At 36.9% G+C, this 16,785-nt stretch overlaps 1 protein-coding gene across 2 annotated transcripts; it reads left to right on the top strand.

Moving 5' to 3' along the window:
- The first annotated feature begins 8,458 nt into the window (after positions 1 to 8,458).
- On the top strand, positions 8,459 to 12,938 carry LOC114476708 (polycomb group RING finger protein 5-B-like). 2 transcript variants are annotated; one of them, XM_028468560.1, is made up of 9 exons: positions 8,459 to 8,585; positions 9,160 to 9,447; positions 10,163 to 10,259; positions 10,370 to 10,425; positions 10,520 to 10,576; positions 10,686 to 10,822; positions 10,970 to 11,068; positions 11,963 to 12,052; positions 12,249 to 12,938. In XM_028468560.1, exons 2-9 carry the CDS (start codon positions 9,333 to 9,335, stop codon positions 12,294 to 12,296), a joined length of 699 nt encoding a protein of 232 aa, XP_028324361.1. In that variant the 5' UTR covers positions 8,459 to 8,585; positions 9,160 to 9,332; the 3' UTR covers positions 12,297 to 12,938. The 2 variants fall into 2 exon arrangements, with proteins under 2 accessions (XP_028324361.1, XP_028324360.1); XM_028468559.1 differs by having other exon boundaries at positions 10,517 to 10,576.
- The last annotated feature ends 3,847 nt before the right edge of the window (positions 12,939 to 16,785 follow it).

Here is a 16,785-nt window from a genome sequence, read left to right as displayed (position 1 = left end):
CTGTCTGCGTGTGTGTGTGTGTGTGTCTGTGTGTGTGTGTGTGTGTGTGTCTGTGTGCGTGTGTCTGTAAGTGTGAATGTGTCTGTAAGTGTGTGTGTGTGTCAGTGTGTCCTCAGCCTCTTTTATATCTGCTGCCGTGGGATCAGAAAAAAGGAAAAGTGGTGGTTCTCAGATTACATTGCTGCTCCCTGTGTGTGTGTGTGTGTGTGTGTGTGTGTGTGTGTCACTCCCAGTTTGGACTCCTGCTGCTTCACTGTACAAAGATAAGACTAAAGTCAGAGCTCTCACTCTGATTTAAAACTGGAAGAAAATTTACTTTATTCTGTCATTTGAAAAACATGAAAACAAGTTCAGTCTGTCATAAACAAAAATAAAAATAGTAAATAAATTAATAATTAAATAAATAAAATAAAATATTGTGTATATGTTTGTGAATTTAAATCAAATCTATTTAACTTTTAAAATATATTAGTTGTTAAATATATGTATATATTCAGGTAAATAATGTTTTTGCATAAATAAATAAATACATATGTACTTAACTAAAATAATAAATACATTTATCATTTATTCATTTATAGTTTGATTTTTTTTACTTAAACTATGTTCAAGTATATATATATATATATATATATATTGCCTTTGGTTGGATTAATAAAATGTGTTTTAACTGTACTTTAAAATGTTAGTGAGTCATCGAGACGTCATAGAAGATCTTTGTGCTTCACAGAAGTGTGAGGTGATGTCACCACGAGCAGTAAGGGAATAAAAATACCTGAAGAAACATACGTATATAGATATAGTCTCACTTACAGTCTGAGTGACAGATCAGCTGATCTGTGATCGCATTATTGCAACATATACATCATCATATCATGATAGATTATACATTCTATGGACAATAACAGATGAAAAGAACTTTATATTTTTAAAAACAGATTTAAGAAACAATTGTGCAAAACAATTAATTAGAACAAAAATTCATTAAAATATTTAAAATATATTTATTAGAATTGTTCCGTATTCACCAGATTAATCACAATTTCAAACTGATGACTCAGCATGAGTCTAAAAAAACACAGAACTACAACAGAAACACACAAAAGTTAAACATAAAACTATTACAGAAATAAAAAAAAACTACAAGAAAAACACACAAAACTAGACAGAAACAGAACAAACACACACAACGTTTTTAAATACACACACAGAACAAGGAAAATGACAACATTTATTATTTTTTAAACACACAAAATAACAACAAGAAGATACAAAAGGAATTACAAAAATCACATGTAAAAGTGTTGAAACGTGAGTATTTTATTTAGTTTTGCACATATTAGTCTAACTACTGTTTATATTTGTTTATATTTTTAATTTTTTTTCTTTTATTTAGTTATTATTTAATGTTTACACTATTAGAGAGAGCACAGTTCACCAAGTTCGATTCCTCGTGTGTATAAAGTTGATTCTGATTGTTGAAAGGAAAATGAATCAGCTGTTGCACAGACGTGGAGGATGTTTTGCAGGTATTTGTGGGTCATTGTGTGTGTGTGTGTGTGTGTGTGTGTGTGTGTGTGTGTGCTTCAGTGACAGGCTCGTTAGAAACGCTGCTTAAAGCTCGATGGGATGGATTTTTGTTGAGATTTAACCTTTGACCTCCTGCTGTCATCAGAGGAAACGCTCTGTGAACCTTTTCTAAAGCTCGATGTGAAGGAGAAACAGGTCAGAACAAAGGGTTTAACAGTAAAAGTAGTCGTCACCTATAAATGATTAGATCTGATCAATACTTTAGAGATATGGACAATGTATTGTCAAACTAAACATTTACAGTGGGAATATTGATTAATTAAGGAACAATTGGAAAAAATCCAGAACTTTTTCAGACCAAAATGTGTCAGATGTCCTGAACGTTTTTTTTTAAATAACCCTCACAATTCAAAACGGAATTCCTTCTTTCACTTTTCATTACAAAATTTCATCTTTTCTCCATATTTTTAATTTACTTTTCTACTAATTTTTCGGTATTTCATTCACAGATTTCCTCTTTTCTCACAGATGTCACACTTTTCCAAGCTTTCACGCTTTAAAAACAATGATAAAATGTCATTTTTCTGCTTCCTGTAAAGCGACAAAACGTGCGGTGAGAATCTGCTCGATCAAAGCCCCGCCCCCATGGCGAGGCCCTGGTCTCAGATCAATGTGTGTTATTTATTATTAGCCGTGTAAATCTCTGAGCTGCATCTGTCGCATCACTTTCAGCTGTTTACGAGTGTGTCGTCGTATAAACTAATCCTTCACTCACTCAGTGAGCCGCTGCCCTACGACCGCCACAAAGTCATCATCATCAGTCGGATGACTTTGGATTTGTTCCTCACGTTTCCTCATCCCTCAGCCCTGGAAATACCACATCCACACAACATTAGAGACACAAAACCACAATAAAAACACACAAAACGACAATAAAAACACACAAAACGATAATAAAAACACACAAAACAACAATAAAAACACACAAAACGATAATAAAAACACACAAAACGACAATAAAAACACACAAAACGATAATAAAAACGCACAAAACGATAAGAAAAACACACAAAACAACAATAAAAACACACAAAACGATAATAAAAACACACAAAACAATAATAAAAACACACAAAACAATAATAAAAACGCACAAAACGATAAGAAAAACACACAAAATGACACAAACGCTACAAAGAAAGTCCAACAAATTTAAAAAGGCAAAAAACAAAGAGAAACACACAAAAATAACAGAAATCACAATTTACTGTGTGTGTGTGCATGTGTCAATGAAATGAAGCTTTAAAAAGTAATGAAGTAATGAACCTGAAGCTTCTGATGAGTATTAATAACTAATGAGGATATATCCTCTCCTTAATACTCTCAGATAAATACTACTAATACTAAATAGCTTAACACACACACACACACACACACACACACACACACACACACACACACACACACACACACACACACACAGACACACTATTAGCCCATGACCTTGACATACACATTTCACATGTGAACATGTGATCATCCTCATAAAGGCAGAGGTTAGATGTCACAACCAATAAAGCAGCACCTGCTGTTACACACACACGCACACACACACACACACACACACACACACACACACACACACACACACACACACAGTAGGTGTCATGCACAGATTTGTGATCCTGTAGGAATTCAGTGAGCTCATATCTTTAAGGTTTGTAAAGTGTGTCATGTGGTGTCATGAACACATTGGTTATCCCGTTAGAATTAAATAAATATAAATACATAAACCAGAGTCTAAAGCAGCTATAGATAATGTCATTATATAAACCAGTACAGTGCCTGTTGGAAGTATGTATTCATATAGTGGGAGGAGCTTAAGTAGAGTTGTCAATTATGTCTAAATGAGTATGTGTTTGAAGGTTGTATGTACATAGAGGTGTACACACACTGTACTCTGTAGTGTTATAAAGGGTTTATTTGTGTGTGTGATTTATCTGGTTTATTTCTATGAAACATGAATATGATAAATGTGTTGGTTTATTAGTCGGCTCTGTGTGTGATCTACACTACACCGGCATTCTCACACACACACGCACACGCATCAGCCGAGTGTGTGTGTGTGTGTGTGTGTTTACATTATAGCTGTTAGCATCTTACCACATAGAATAATAACAGAAGAAACACTCACCCTTGTACAGAACAATCATTAATCATAGTAGAGCCGTGTTGTGGACCATCCACTCACTAAACAGTTCCATTCCTGCAGAATGTTTGTGATATGGTAGCTAATGGTCGTCACCACCATAGATAGCATATATAAAGGCTCGGTGCCTTACGGCGGATTCTGCCATGTCATCACCGGCGGCCATCTTGCCCCGGGCAGCTCTCTGACAGAGTGTGTGGAACCAGAGTGAAGGTGAGTGATCTGCTCAACGTAAATACTTTAATCTCACTAAAATCTGGACAGATTTACATATGGTTTGTTTTCTTACAAATGTTATTAACGTGGCTACAATTCTGCATGTTTTCAAATGTCAAAATTGCAGATTTTGACTTAAAAAAACAACTTAATCATGCAGCATAGTTGTTTAAGGCTGAGAAAACCTGATTTAACTTATTAAAAAAGTTTGTTAAAAAACATCTTACGTTAAGTTTCCTTTAACAAATTACTGAGTGAAGATTAAAGTGAAGATTTCAGACATTTGTGCAGCTACGGATGCTGTAATCAGCGTTCTGTTAGAACCAGAGCCTGTGGGATCACTTTTCACATGTAACATATTAAAATAGTATGACTATATTTAGGATAATCATTAGTTACTTAGTGGAAGTATTTACAGTACAGGTCCTGTTACAAAGGGACAGTGATGCTGACACAACACAATTGATAAATTGTTGTTGACACAACGCTTTGTTTGTTTAATCAATCAATGAATATTTCTTTTGGACATATTTTAATGTAGTTATTCTAAAAGTATCACATGGAGTATCCTTATGTAATTACATCATTTATTAATTCCACTTTGTTTTTTGGATCATTTCTTATGTCTATCCTCCATGTGTTTACCTCCAGTAGAGTCTAGTTCTGGGATTTACACGTGCACTATTTATTGATGTGTATTGTACGTATTTTTTATTGCAAATAAATGTCACATTTATAAAATATTACTACAATACAGTATTTTGAATTATTGTTTTAACTAAACATGAAATAATTCAAATTATTTTATCATATTAGTAATAATCCTATAATAAAAGTATACATATGACTCCTGTTACCATTCTGTACACCGAGTTTTAGCGACTTATATTGATTTGACGTGTGTGTGTGTGTGTGTGTGTGTGTGTTCATTGTACCTATCTGAAGTTATTGTTATTTAAAAAGTCCATGCACCACTACTCCACGATATTATGAGTGAGCGATCTGACCTGGACAAGATGGCCGACAGCGTGGACGAGACATCTAGCCTTTATATATATGTCTATGGTCAGCACAGCCGCCGCGCACCGTTCATAGAGAGGGAGGAGGAAGTGGACTCTGTGACCCGCAATTTAAAGAAAGTTTAAGGTCACGGGAATAATTTTAACAAACAATAAAATATTAACTTAAATAACTTTTATCAGTACAAAGACGTTTTTAATAACGACCTTAAACCCAAACAAACTGCGACAAAGTGACGTCATGAACCTGATCCAGAACTGGAAGTACCACGCTCAATACCAATAAATAGATATATATTATGAAATGATATAAATAACTATAATATATAATACAAAATAATATTAATAATAACCTGTTGATGGAAATATCTAATATTAACTCATGAATGATGATTCAAAATAAACATTTGTTGATTTAAAATTAAATTTGTTATCATTTTTTCCCCTTTTTTTAAGCAATATTTTTATTCCGCCCTTAAATAATTGATTTTTTTCTTCAATATTTGGCGTTCTTCAGGATTGTGGCTAAATAAAGTTATAATTTTTTTGGGTTTTTTTCGATTTTCCACAATTTTTGATGAATGTTTCAGGTGAAAATGTTAGATTTTCTGTATTTTTTGTTTTACTCTCCCATTGGTTCCTCTAGCCCGGGTGTTGTTTGAAGCTCCTCCCACTCCGTCAGCAAGTAATAATGTCAGTAATGTTGATAATCTCTCCTGAATCTGACCCTAATATATTTCCGGTGCTGCCAAACGTCCGTTGGATGTTGGTTGGATGGCGTCCCTCTGAACAGCAGCTGAGGAACAACATTCCAAACGGGGATGGTTAACTGGGCGTGTTGTTGGGCACCAGCTCAGTGTCAGCGTTACACAGCGGGAATCAAACGCTGCCCCTCCAAAATAAAAGTGGGATTAAGATGAGGAAAGATGAGCTGTGTTTACAGCAGCTGATGATTCTACATTTAGATGCTGATAAATCTCATCTAATTAATCTAATCTCTTCTTCGGTGGTGTCACTGCTACCACATCAACACATGTTCAAACGCTTCAGCTAACTAGTCAATACTCAACAGCAGCCTCATGTCCCCTATATAAACCCTTATATATGCCCTTATACACACCCTTATACACACCCTTATATACACCCTTATACACACCCTTATATATGCCCTTATACACACCCTTATACACACCCTTATATACACCCTTATATATGCCCTTATATATGCCCTTATACACACCCTTATACACACCCTTATATATGCCCTTATACACACCCTTATACACACCCTTATATACACCCTTATATATGCCCTTATATATGCCCTTATACACACCCTTATACACACCCTTATATACACCCTTATACACACCCTTATATATGCCCTTATACACACCCTTATATACACCCTTATATATGCCCTTATACACACCCTTATATACACCCTTATATATGCCCTTATACACACCCTTATATACGCCCTTATACACACCCTTATACACACCCTTATATACACCCTTATATATGCCCTTATACACACCCTTATATACGCCCTTATACACACCCTTATATACACCCTTATATATGCCCTTATACACACCCTTATATACGCCCTTATATACACCCTTATATATGCCCTTATACACACCCTTATATACGCCCTTATATACACCCTTATATACGCCCTTATATACACCCTTATATATGCCCTTATACACACCCTTATATATGCCCTTATACACACCCTTATATATGCCCTTATACACACCCTTATATATGCCCTTATACACACCCTTATATACGCCCTTACACACACCCTTATATATGCCCTTATACACACCCTTATATACACCCTTATATACGCCCTTATATACACCCTTATATATGCCCTTATACACACCCTTATATACGCCCTTATATACACCCTTATATACGCCCTTATATACACCCTTATATATGCCCTTATACACACCCTTATATACGCCCTTATACACACCCTTATATATGCCCTTATACACACCCTTATATATGCCCTTATACACACCCTTATATATGCCCTTATACACACCCTTATATACGCCCTTACACACACCCTTATATATGCCCTTATACACACCCTTATATACGCCCTTACACACACCCTTATATATGCCCTTATATACACCCTTATACACACCCTTATATACGCCCTTAAGACCCATATTGATTAAGCCTCCTGTTAAAATGTTTTATTTTTCTAATATAAGATGATATGAGATAAGATGACATCAAATTAGATGAAGTAGGGATGAGATTATTTAAGATTAGATGAGATATGAGATAAAATGGATTAGATAAAATGAGATGAGATAGGATACACACCATAAAATAAGAAACTAGATTAGTTCAAATGTAATGATACGCAATGAGACAAAAAAATGAGATGAAATTAAAAAGATAAAATAAGATGAGTAAACAGTGTGAATCCCAGTGAAAGCAGTAACTGATGAATCTGCTGCATTGTCTGTTTTAAATATTGATGCTTCAGTCGTTTGCATCAGAAAAGTTTCTCTGAGCGTGAGAAACGTGTGTGTTGGTGCACGTTGTTCTGAGTCATTTTAAAAGCAAAGCTCATCTGTGTGGTTTCCTGTTGGTTCTGAGAGAGATGACAGTTTCACTCACAGGACTAAGTAGTCACTACTCAACGGTCCAGCTCTGCTTTGCCATTTTAAGGCGTTCACTGGCCGTTTCTCCATCTTGTCCTTTTGTTGTCATTTTTTGTCTATTTGGTGTAAATGTGTCTGTATGAAGTTATTATTTAGTGTCAATGTGTCTCTTTTTGTTGTATTTTTGTGTCTTCGTCACTTTATCTTTCCTGGCATTTTGTGTCATTTGTGTGTAATTACTAGAGCTAGCAGCATACAAGACTGTAAGTGAGGGGGCGGGGCCTCACTGTCACCATAGATCCTGTATTAACGTGAGGAGGACGCTCCTGTTTTAGTGCTGATGTCTTTGTGAGACATGGTGTGTGTGTGTGTGTGTGTGTGTGTGTGTGTCACAATAGTTGAAGTGTGACGTACACGGGATTGAAATAAATGAAGAGATAAAAATGAAACAGTTGCTGGGCTGAGTTTATAGATGACGTGATCTCACGTTTCAGCTCCACTTAAATCTCAGTTACTGTCACTGACAAACAATTTATTTAGATTAAAAATAATAAACTAAATACCTAAATAAGTAGAATATTAAACAAACTAAAAGAAGCAACAAATAAAAAATTGTAAAAACAAATAAATCCATAAAGATTAGACAGAAACCAACCAAATGAATAAAATGTAAATGAGTCTAATAAATAAAATAAAGTAAATTAAATAATGAGGCATACATTCGTTAAGTAATGAATAGTTACTTTTGGATATTTTGATGGTTTCAATAAAACACACGAACAATGCTCGTGCGTGTTACACAACGGCTGTGACTTCCAGTCCAACCCACCCCCCCGCCACGCCTCCCCCCGCCCCGCCCACTAGTCTGAGGCTGAGCTGCTGCACGAGCCGAGCCGAGCCGAGCGGAGCCGAACCCGGACGAGGACCCGGTGGAAGGAAAGTGCGTGGCGGCGGCGCGTGCGGAAGGTGAGTGGCTTGTTTCAGTCGCTTCTCGCGCGCGCGCGTGACGCCAAACTTTGACGCCGCTTCGTCCTCCTCGTGCGCCTCCGTGCACGCGGCTGGCCGCCTCTCTCATCGCGGAAACGACGCGCGGCCACGGGCCGTGACGTCACGCTTTTTCAACTTTTAACACCACTGGACACGAGGGCGCGTGCGCCCTGGAATAACGAACTACGCCACGCGCGCTCCACGCAGCCGTGACCCGCGCTTCCGCTACTGTTGTTTATAGATGACGTAGGCGGTGACGCGCCCTGTGGGATGAGAGCGAGACCAGCGGTGCGTGCATGTGAGCGTGCGCGCGTCCAGTTTAGCAGCTGCGCACCGAAACATCCTTCCTGTAGTGTGTGTGTGTGTGTGTTCCAACACCTGACACGCACTTAGCAAAGTTATGTCATCGCACACTTGAGATGACGTCATTTCCTCATTTGACTTAAATTAAAGCTACACACACACACACACACAGTGTGTGTAAATACATAATGTATGTTCCTGTCCTCAGTCACAGATCTATAGATCTATTACATAGATGTTGTGTTTACAGGCTCTCCAAAGATGAAGTCCTTCATCAGACTGCGTGGGGACTAAAATGGCAGAAGGAGAATCGTCCATCGTTGACACTGGGAGAGTGTGAGATGTTTGTGAAGCAGAACCAGTGACTAAAGCTAAAGATGGAGCAGGATTTCATGCAGTAGGAGGTGGACTAGAGTCTGAGTGATGGCTGCTACAGGCACGACTCACCTAGTCAGAGACTTTAACCACTTCATCACCTGCTACCTGTGCAGAGGCTACCTGATCAAACCCACCACGGTCACCGAGTGCCTGCACACCTGTGAGACACACACACACACACACACACACACACACACACACACCTGTGAGACACACACACACACACACCTGTGAGACACACACACACACAGAGTCAATCAAAAATATTTTCATCATGAAAAATAAATGAACAAAAGTAACATGATCTTAAAACAGTAACAGATTCCACAGATAAATAAATAAAAAATAAAGAATGTATATCATTTAGATATTAATTCTGTTTAAAAAAAGTTAATCTTGCTCTTCTTGAATTTTTAAAATATATTATTCATTATTTATAACTTTTATTCATTAACATTAGCCTCATTAACATTAACCAAGCATTAGCATTAACCGAGCATTAACATCACCCTAGCTAAAACAATAACCTACCGTTAGCATTAACCTAGCAATAGCAATAACCTCGCAATATTATTAGCCTAGTAATAGCATTAACCTGGAATTAGCATTGACACAATTTAGCCTTTCAATAGCATTAACCAAGTATCAGCATTAACATTGATTGACCTACCTAGCATTAGCTTTAACCCAGCATTAGCCTAGCATTAGCTTTAACCCAGCATTACCCTAGTAATAGCATTAACATTAGCCTAACATTGACAGTAACCTAGCAATAGCATTAGCCTAGCATTAGCTTCAACCTAGCATTAACATTAACCTAGCAATATCATTAGCCTAGCATTAGCATCACATGCTAACGCTGCCTGTGTCTCCAGTCTGTAAGAGCTGCATTGTGCAGCACTTTGAGGAGAGCAACGACTGTCCTAAATGTGGAATCCAAGTCCATGAGACCAACCCTCTGGAGATGCTCAGGTGAGACACAGCATTTCTATTGGTCCACAGCTCCTTTGGACACGCCCATCCTGGTTTTTATGTTTGTCTTTGGTTAGTCCTGAAGCAGCTTTTCTCCTCTTCCTCCTCAGGTTGGACAACACGCTGGAGGAGATAATCTTCAAACTGGTGCCTGGACTCAGAGAAAGTGTGTGTGCGCGTGCGTGCGTTTAAGTGAATAGATCCAGTGCTAATGCTAACGCTAACATATCCTTGTTTCATCTGGTTATCCACACTAGAAGAAGAGCACCAGGAGCAGGAGTTCTGGAGGAGGAACCAGCCCAAAGAAAACGGCCAAGGTAACTTTGTTTCTGTGGTGAACATCAACATCAATGTTACCTGGTGACATTAACTTAAGGTTCAGACATTAGTGAGAGTGAGAACCTGTAACCTCCTCCTCCTCTACAGAGTCTCTGAGCTGTCAGAGGTTTGTTCTCCATGACGACGTCAGCGACCACGACGACTTCCACAGGAACGACCCTCAGATCGCCGTTTGTCTGGACTGTCTGCACAGTGCTGGGCCGTCAGCAGAGAGCAACGTTACGGTGGGTAGCCATGCCCCTTTAGCCTGATCAGCCAGCGCTGATACGTGCTAAGCTAGCCCAAACATGATGAAATGGTTGCTGGCATGGAGTTCCTGTTTTACTCTGATCTATGTGTCTTTGATCTATGTGACTTTGATCTATTTCTAGGATCTGATAAAGAAGTTTATCCGCTGCTCTAGTCGAGTCACCGTTGGGACGATTAAGAAGTTTCTGAGTCTGAAACTGAAGCTGCCGAGTTCGTACGAGGTGAGTTAGCTGTTAGCTTTTAGCAGACATCAAAGTGTTAGAATTAGCTACACAATAAAGATCAGAGAAGATGAAAACAATCACCCTTTCTATCATAGAGTGGAGGAAGTTTTAAAATAAAGCACATTTATTTATTTATTTATTTTACCTAAAACTAATAGTTAAATTAATTGTTTTAATATAAACCAGGGGAGTCAAACTCATTTTAGTTCAGGGGCCAAATACGGAGCAGTTTGATAAGTGGGCCACGGATTTTAGGCGGGAAAATTTCAAAATCTACGTATGCATTAAATAGAAAAATATGTAAGAAACCGACAATATCCAAGCAATAAGTGACAGATATCATTCCAAACAGGATCTACACTTTACATTTTCTAGATTTTGTGACTGATTTCTATTTAATTAAATAAAAACTTTTGTAATAATTTGAGGAAAATCAAAGGTTTTTGTAAGAATTTTGAGTTTTTTCAACAGTTTACCATAAAAACTGACTGCAGTCATGTGATATAAACAGTGTGAGAACCTGCAGATATTGTTGACTTTCATTTACACAATGATTCATGTTTTCTCTGTCATTTTTACTTTCTCCCATGGGCCGGATTTGGCCCCCAGACCATGAGTTAGAAAATTGTGACATATACAAATGTATTCATAAAAACAATAAATTAAATTAAATAAAACCAAAAAATATTTCCATGGATGAAACTTATTTTGATATAAATATTATTGATTTATACAGTATGTGTATGTTTATTATGAATATTATTTAGAAATTATTTATTCTAGATAATTATATATATATAATACTTATGTAAATATGTACATTATATACGGTAAAATAAAGGCTGAAATAGTTGGTCAGCTCTTAATTTTCTCCGCATTTATTCTCCACAGTTGGACGTTCTGTGTAACGGTGAAATTATGGGTCGAGATCATACGCTGGAGTTCATTTACATGACCAGATGGAGGCTGCATGGAGAGAACGTAAGTGTGTGTGCGTGTGCGTGTGCGTGCGTGCGTGCGTGCGTGAGAGAATGATTTGAATGAAAAAAATTGTGATTTTGATTTTACAAAGAAAAAATCAAGATTCAATATTTTTCCCATATCGCCCACCCCTATGATGGTGATGATGGTGATGATGATGATGATGGTGGTGATGATGATGTTTGCTCTTCCTCAGACCTACCCGATGGTCCTCGAGTACCGACCACGTATCGACTTTGGCTGAAGAAACCAACTCTACGTCTGTATGGAGATACATTAGTGCCACATTAGTGAGAACTAATGCTGAGTAAGCACTTTGACTCCTTACTGTAGCTTTATTATTACTGAGAATATTAATGACACACTTTGTTCGTTCATTCATTAACATTTGGACAAATTAGCAGTAAAACCAGTTAAACAAGACACGGAAGGTTTGGAGATAAAAAGTCTGAATGGCCACGTTTACATGGGAGCTTTAATTCCTCTTTAAAACAGAATAAAAGTGAATTCCTGAAGAGTGGGAAAACAATGACATTTATATCATGGACAAAATCACATTCTCCCTCAGATTACAAACAGAAAGGTTTACCCAGCTTTGGTCAAAATGAAAGTAAGCTATTTTAAATATAAATGTGTAAACAATTTGTTGCTGAAATGTCTCAGTATCTATTTGTATGTCGTGTGCACACTCCTCAATTGTAAATATTTATTAAAGTAAAAGACTCAAAAATTGGAAAAACAAGGGAAGGGTATATGGAGAGTAAAGTGTTTTAAATAAGTCATGTCATGTTTTTTTTTTATTACTGTTTTTTTAATATATGTAAACATGACTGTTAATGTGTAAAACACCCTTGAACCTTTCATAAATAAAAATAAATAAATAAAAGTGAATTCCTCTTTAAACTAACCATGTAAACACTTAATTCCTAATGCTAATTGAATTCTGAATTAAACTTAAATCTGAATTAGGTGGCTGGTTTATTCCGATTTTAATTCTGAGTTAGAAAATTCCTCTAAACACTTAATTCCCCTTTAAGTGAATTCTGGTCGTTCTGAGCATGCTCAATGACGTGCTTGTGATGACACAGTGATGGCCGCCTAGACTATTTATTAATAAGAGCTTTCAAAGACGTAGATATAATGAAAAGATAAGATGGATGGACACATAAACATGTAGACATTAAACACACACAGACCTCGGTAAACACGGTAAATGGAACAGGCTTCTCTGGACGACTGGCACTAGGACCTGGAGATGGAGTAAATGCGTCCTCGTACTGCTGTAATAATGTGCGTTTCTCCTGATAAACGTGATACGTCACATTCTCCTCCCGTCCAATCAGAGCCTTCCCAACCCCCAGACCTAAAGCAGAATTAAATAAGGCAAAATTCCATGTAAACCTCAAATCAGAATTATTATTTAAATGTAAACACGCAGCAGAACACTTTAATTCTGAATGATTTCATTCGGAATAACTAATTCTGAATTAAAAAATATCATGTAATCGTGGCCAATGATGAGATAAAACATTGCAATTACAAAATGAAAAGTTTTTTAAGGTCATTATTATGTAATAATAAGTCAGAATTATGAGATCAAACGTAGGGAACGGTAAATTCAGGATTATCAGGTTAAAAAATCTGATTTACGTAATAAAATCAGAATTATGTGATTAAAATGTCAGAATTAGGTAATGACAGTTCAGAATTATTAGACTAAATTTAGAATTACTGGATAAAACTTTGGAATTACAAGATAGAAAATCAGGATTAGGTAATGAAAATTCAGACTTATCAGACAAAAACAAATATTTTTAGATAAATCAGAATTATGAGGCAAAAGTCAGAATCACAAACTTTCAAAAAAATCTGAATTATGTACATATAAAAAAGAATTACGAGATAAAGAGTGATATTTATGGGAAAACTTCTTTGATATTGAGTTAAAATAAATGAGTAAATGATCAGACTGTGAAACTGTAAATATCTTTATTTTTTTATAGTCAATAATAAAGCTACAGAACATTTGATCTGTGTTTAAAACCTCTTCCTGTGTTCACAGGATATGAAACTGCTCAGGCAGAGTGTGGCATGAATGTACCTCTATACACACACACACACACACACACACACACACACACACACACACACACACACACACACACACACACACACACACACACACACACACACACACACACAGAGAGAGAGGATGAAGGTGTATTTTTGTAGATCTGATCACGTTCTCACCTTGTGCAGTTGAAGAGCTTTTATTTTATGTGACTAAAGTAGAATAAATAATATATGCTGATATTTTCACATGTTTGTCCCTGTGCCTCAAATCATATCTTTGCTCGCTCGACTCAAGCTGTAGATTAAATGTGGATTTTTGTACTCTTAAAGATCATTGGCTGATTCTTTCATCTGCACAAAAACACACAGACACACACGCACAGGCTGGGAAAGGAGGACAAAGTCTGCTGCTCTTATTTTGAAGGGGATTCATTAAAGTAGCATCGCTCTAACAGATGCTAATCATGTAGTGACTAAAATGTATTTATTAATGAAGTAATTAGAAGAAAATCCAATGATTTTTTTTTTTTTAAATCTTATTTTCCTATTTTGATTTTTAAAGAAAGTGTTTATCAGAGCACTATTTTTAATGTTTTATTTCAACACTGAGTCACATTTTTTTTTACTTTTTAAAAAAAAAAATTGTATACATTACCTTATTTTTACAATCTTCCTTATCTTACACTTATTATTTCTCAACAGCGATTCATATTTTCATGATTTAAACAATTTTCAACTTTTTAATTTTTTAATGATTTTGTGTCCTTTAAAAAGTTTCTCTAACATTTAAAGACTGAATTGAATATTTTCAGGATATTTAATATATTATTATATATCTATTATTCAGCAGCATCCTTCACAATAAAAGCACAGTACGTACTGATCAGGAGCTCAATTCCAACATGTTGAGGTCAGACTATAGAAAGAAGCTGAACTGGGATATTAAAGAAAGTGATGACACACACACACACTGACACACACACACACACACACACGTCCATTCCAGCGTCCTGTACATGTGACAGTTTCACACACTCACACGTTTCCATGAATGCTCGTCCTTCTCACTCTGCTGTCCTTGTGTTGTTTTTCAGGTCACAGACGTATAAAGAATAGATTTGTTCCTCAATGTACAAACATTTATAAACAATCAGCTGTTTCACTGAAAGAGGAAAATCATCTCCTCGATAATTTTCTGACAGTCTGTGCAGCAGTCGTTTCATATTCCTTCTAAACGTTGTGGATCTTTTCAGGTGAAGGAGAAAGAAACTTGAAGATGTTTTCCCTCCTCTGGGAATATCTGTATTTTTATCATAGTTTGGAGTCTAGTGAGCAACCAGTCCCACATGTTTGGGTTAGCTTAGCATGTAGCAACCAGTACTACATGTCTGGGTTAGTTTAGCATGTAGCAACCAGTCCCACATATGTTGGTTAGCTTAGCACGTAGCAACCAGTCCCACATGTTTGGGTTAGCTTAGCATGTAGCAACCAGTACTACATGTCTGGGTTAGTTTAGCACATAGCAACCAGTGCCACATATGTTGGTTAGCTTAGCACGTAGCGACCAGTCCCACATGTTTGGGTTAGCTTACCATGTAGCAACCAGTACTACATGTCTGGGTTAGTTTAGCACAAAGCAACCAGTGCCACATATGTTGGTTAGCTTAGCACGTAGCGACCAGTCCCACATGTTTGGGTTAGCTTAGCATGTAGCAACCAGTACTACATGTCTGGGTTAGTTTAGCAAATAACAACCAGTCCCACATATGTTGGTTAGCTTAGCACGTAGCAACCAGTCCCACATATGTTGGTTAGCTTAGCACGTAGCAACCAGTACTACATGTACATTTGTGTGTGTGTGTGTTTGCCTGTGTGTGTGTGTTTCTCTATATATGTGTGTGTGTTTGTCTATATGTGTGTGTGTTTCTCTGTGTGTGTGTGTGTTTCTCTGTGTGTGTGTGTGTGTTTGTCTATGTGTGTGTTTCTCTATGTGTGTGTGTGTGTTTGTCTGTGTGTGTGTGTGTTTGTCTATGTGTGTGTGTGTGTTTCTCTATATATGTGTGTGTTTCTCTCTATATATATGTGTGTGTGTGTCTGTGTTTCTCTATATGTGTGTGTGTGTGTTTCTCTATATATGTGTGTGTGTGTTTCTCTATGTGTGTGTGTGTGTGCTGTAAATCTCTTCACCTTTTCTAGGATCTGATCCTAAACTTTACGCTACGTTGATGGACGGTGACGACTCATGGCTCCGTTAACTCGTCTCTACGTTCCTCAGAGAGAATGTCACGTCTGTGGAGCAGCAGCGCTGACACGCTAGGATGCCTCAGAGCTGAGTGAGGGTGGAGGTCAAAGGTCGGAGCCACAAACTCACTCACTCACACACACACACATATAGAGAGTACTCACACACACACAGACGGGCCTAAAAGGCCTCAAATAAATAAAACGTGTGTCCTTCTGCGTGTGATCAAACATGGAGTAACATAAACTGGTTTGTGGTTACAGAAGTTAAAATTAAATCTGTAATTCCATTTACAGATAATGTATCTATAATTTCATTTCACCTTGTTAAAACTGATTTTAAGATTACTGAAAAGGAAAATGTAGATATGTTGAATTCAAGTGAATTTAAGATATCTGTAAAATGAATTACAACTAGT

This window comes from Gouania willdenowi, chromosome 15, assembly GCF_900634775.1.
Source record: "Gouania willdenowi chromosome 15, fGouWil2.1, whole genome shotgun sequence".
Lineage (NCBI taxonomy): Eukaryota > Metazoa > Chordata > Actinopteri > Blenniiformes > Gobiesocidae > Gouania > Gouania willdenowi.
Note: the sequence above shows the minus strand (reverse complement) of the source record. Positions and strands in the feature narration are given on the sequence as shown.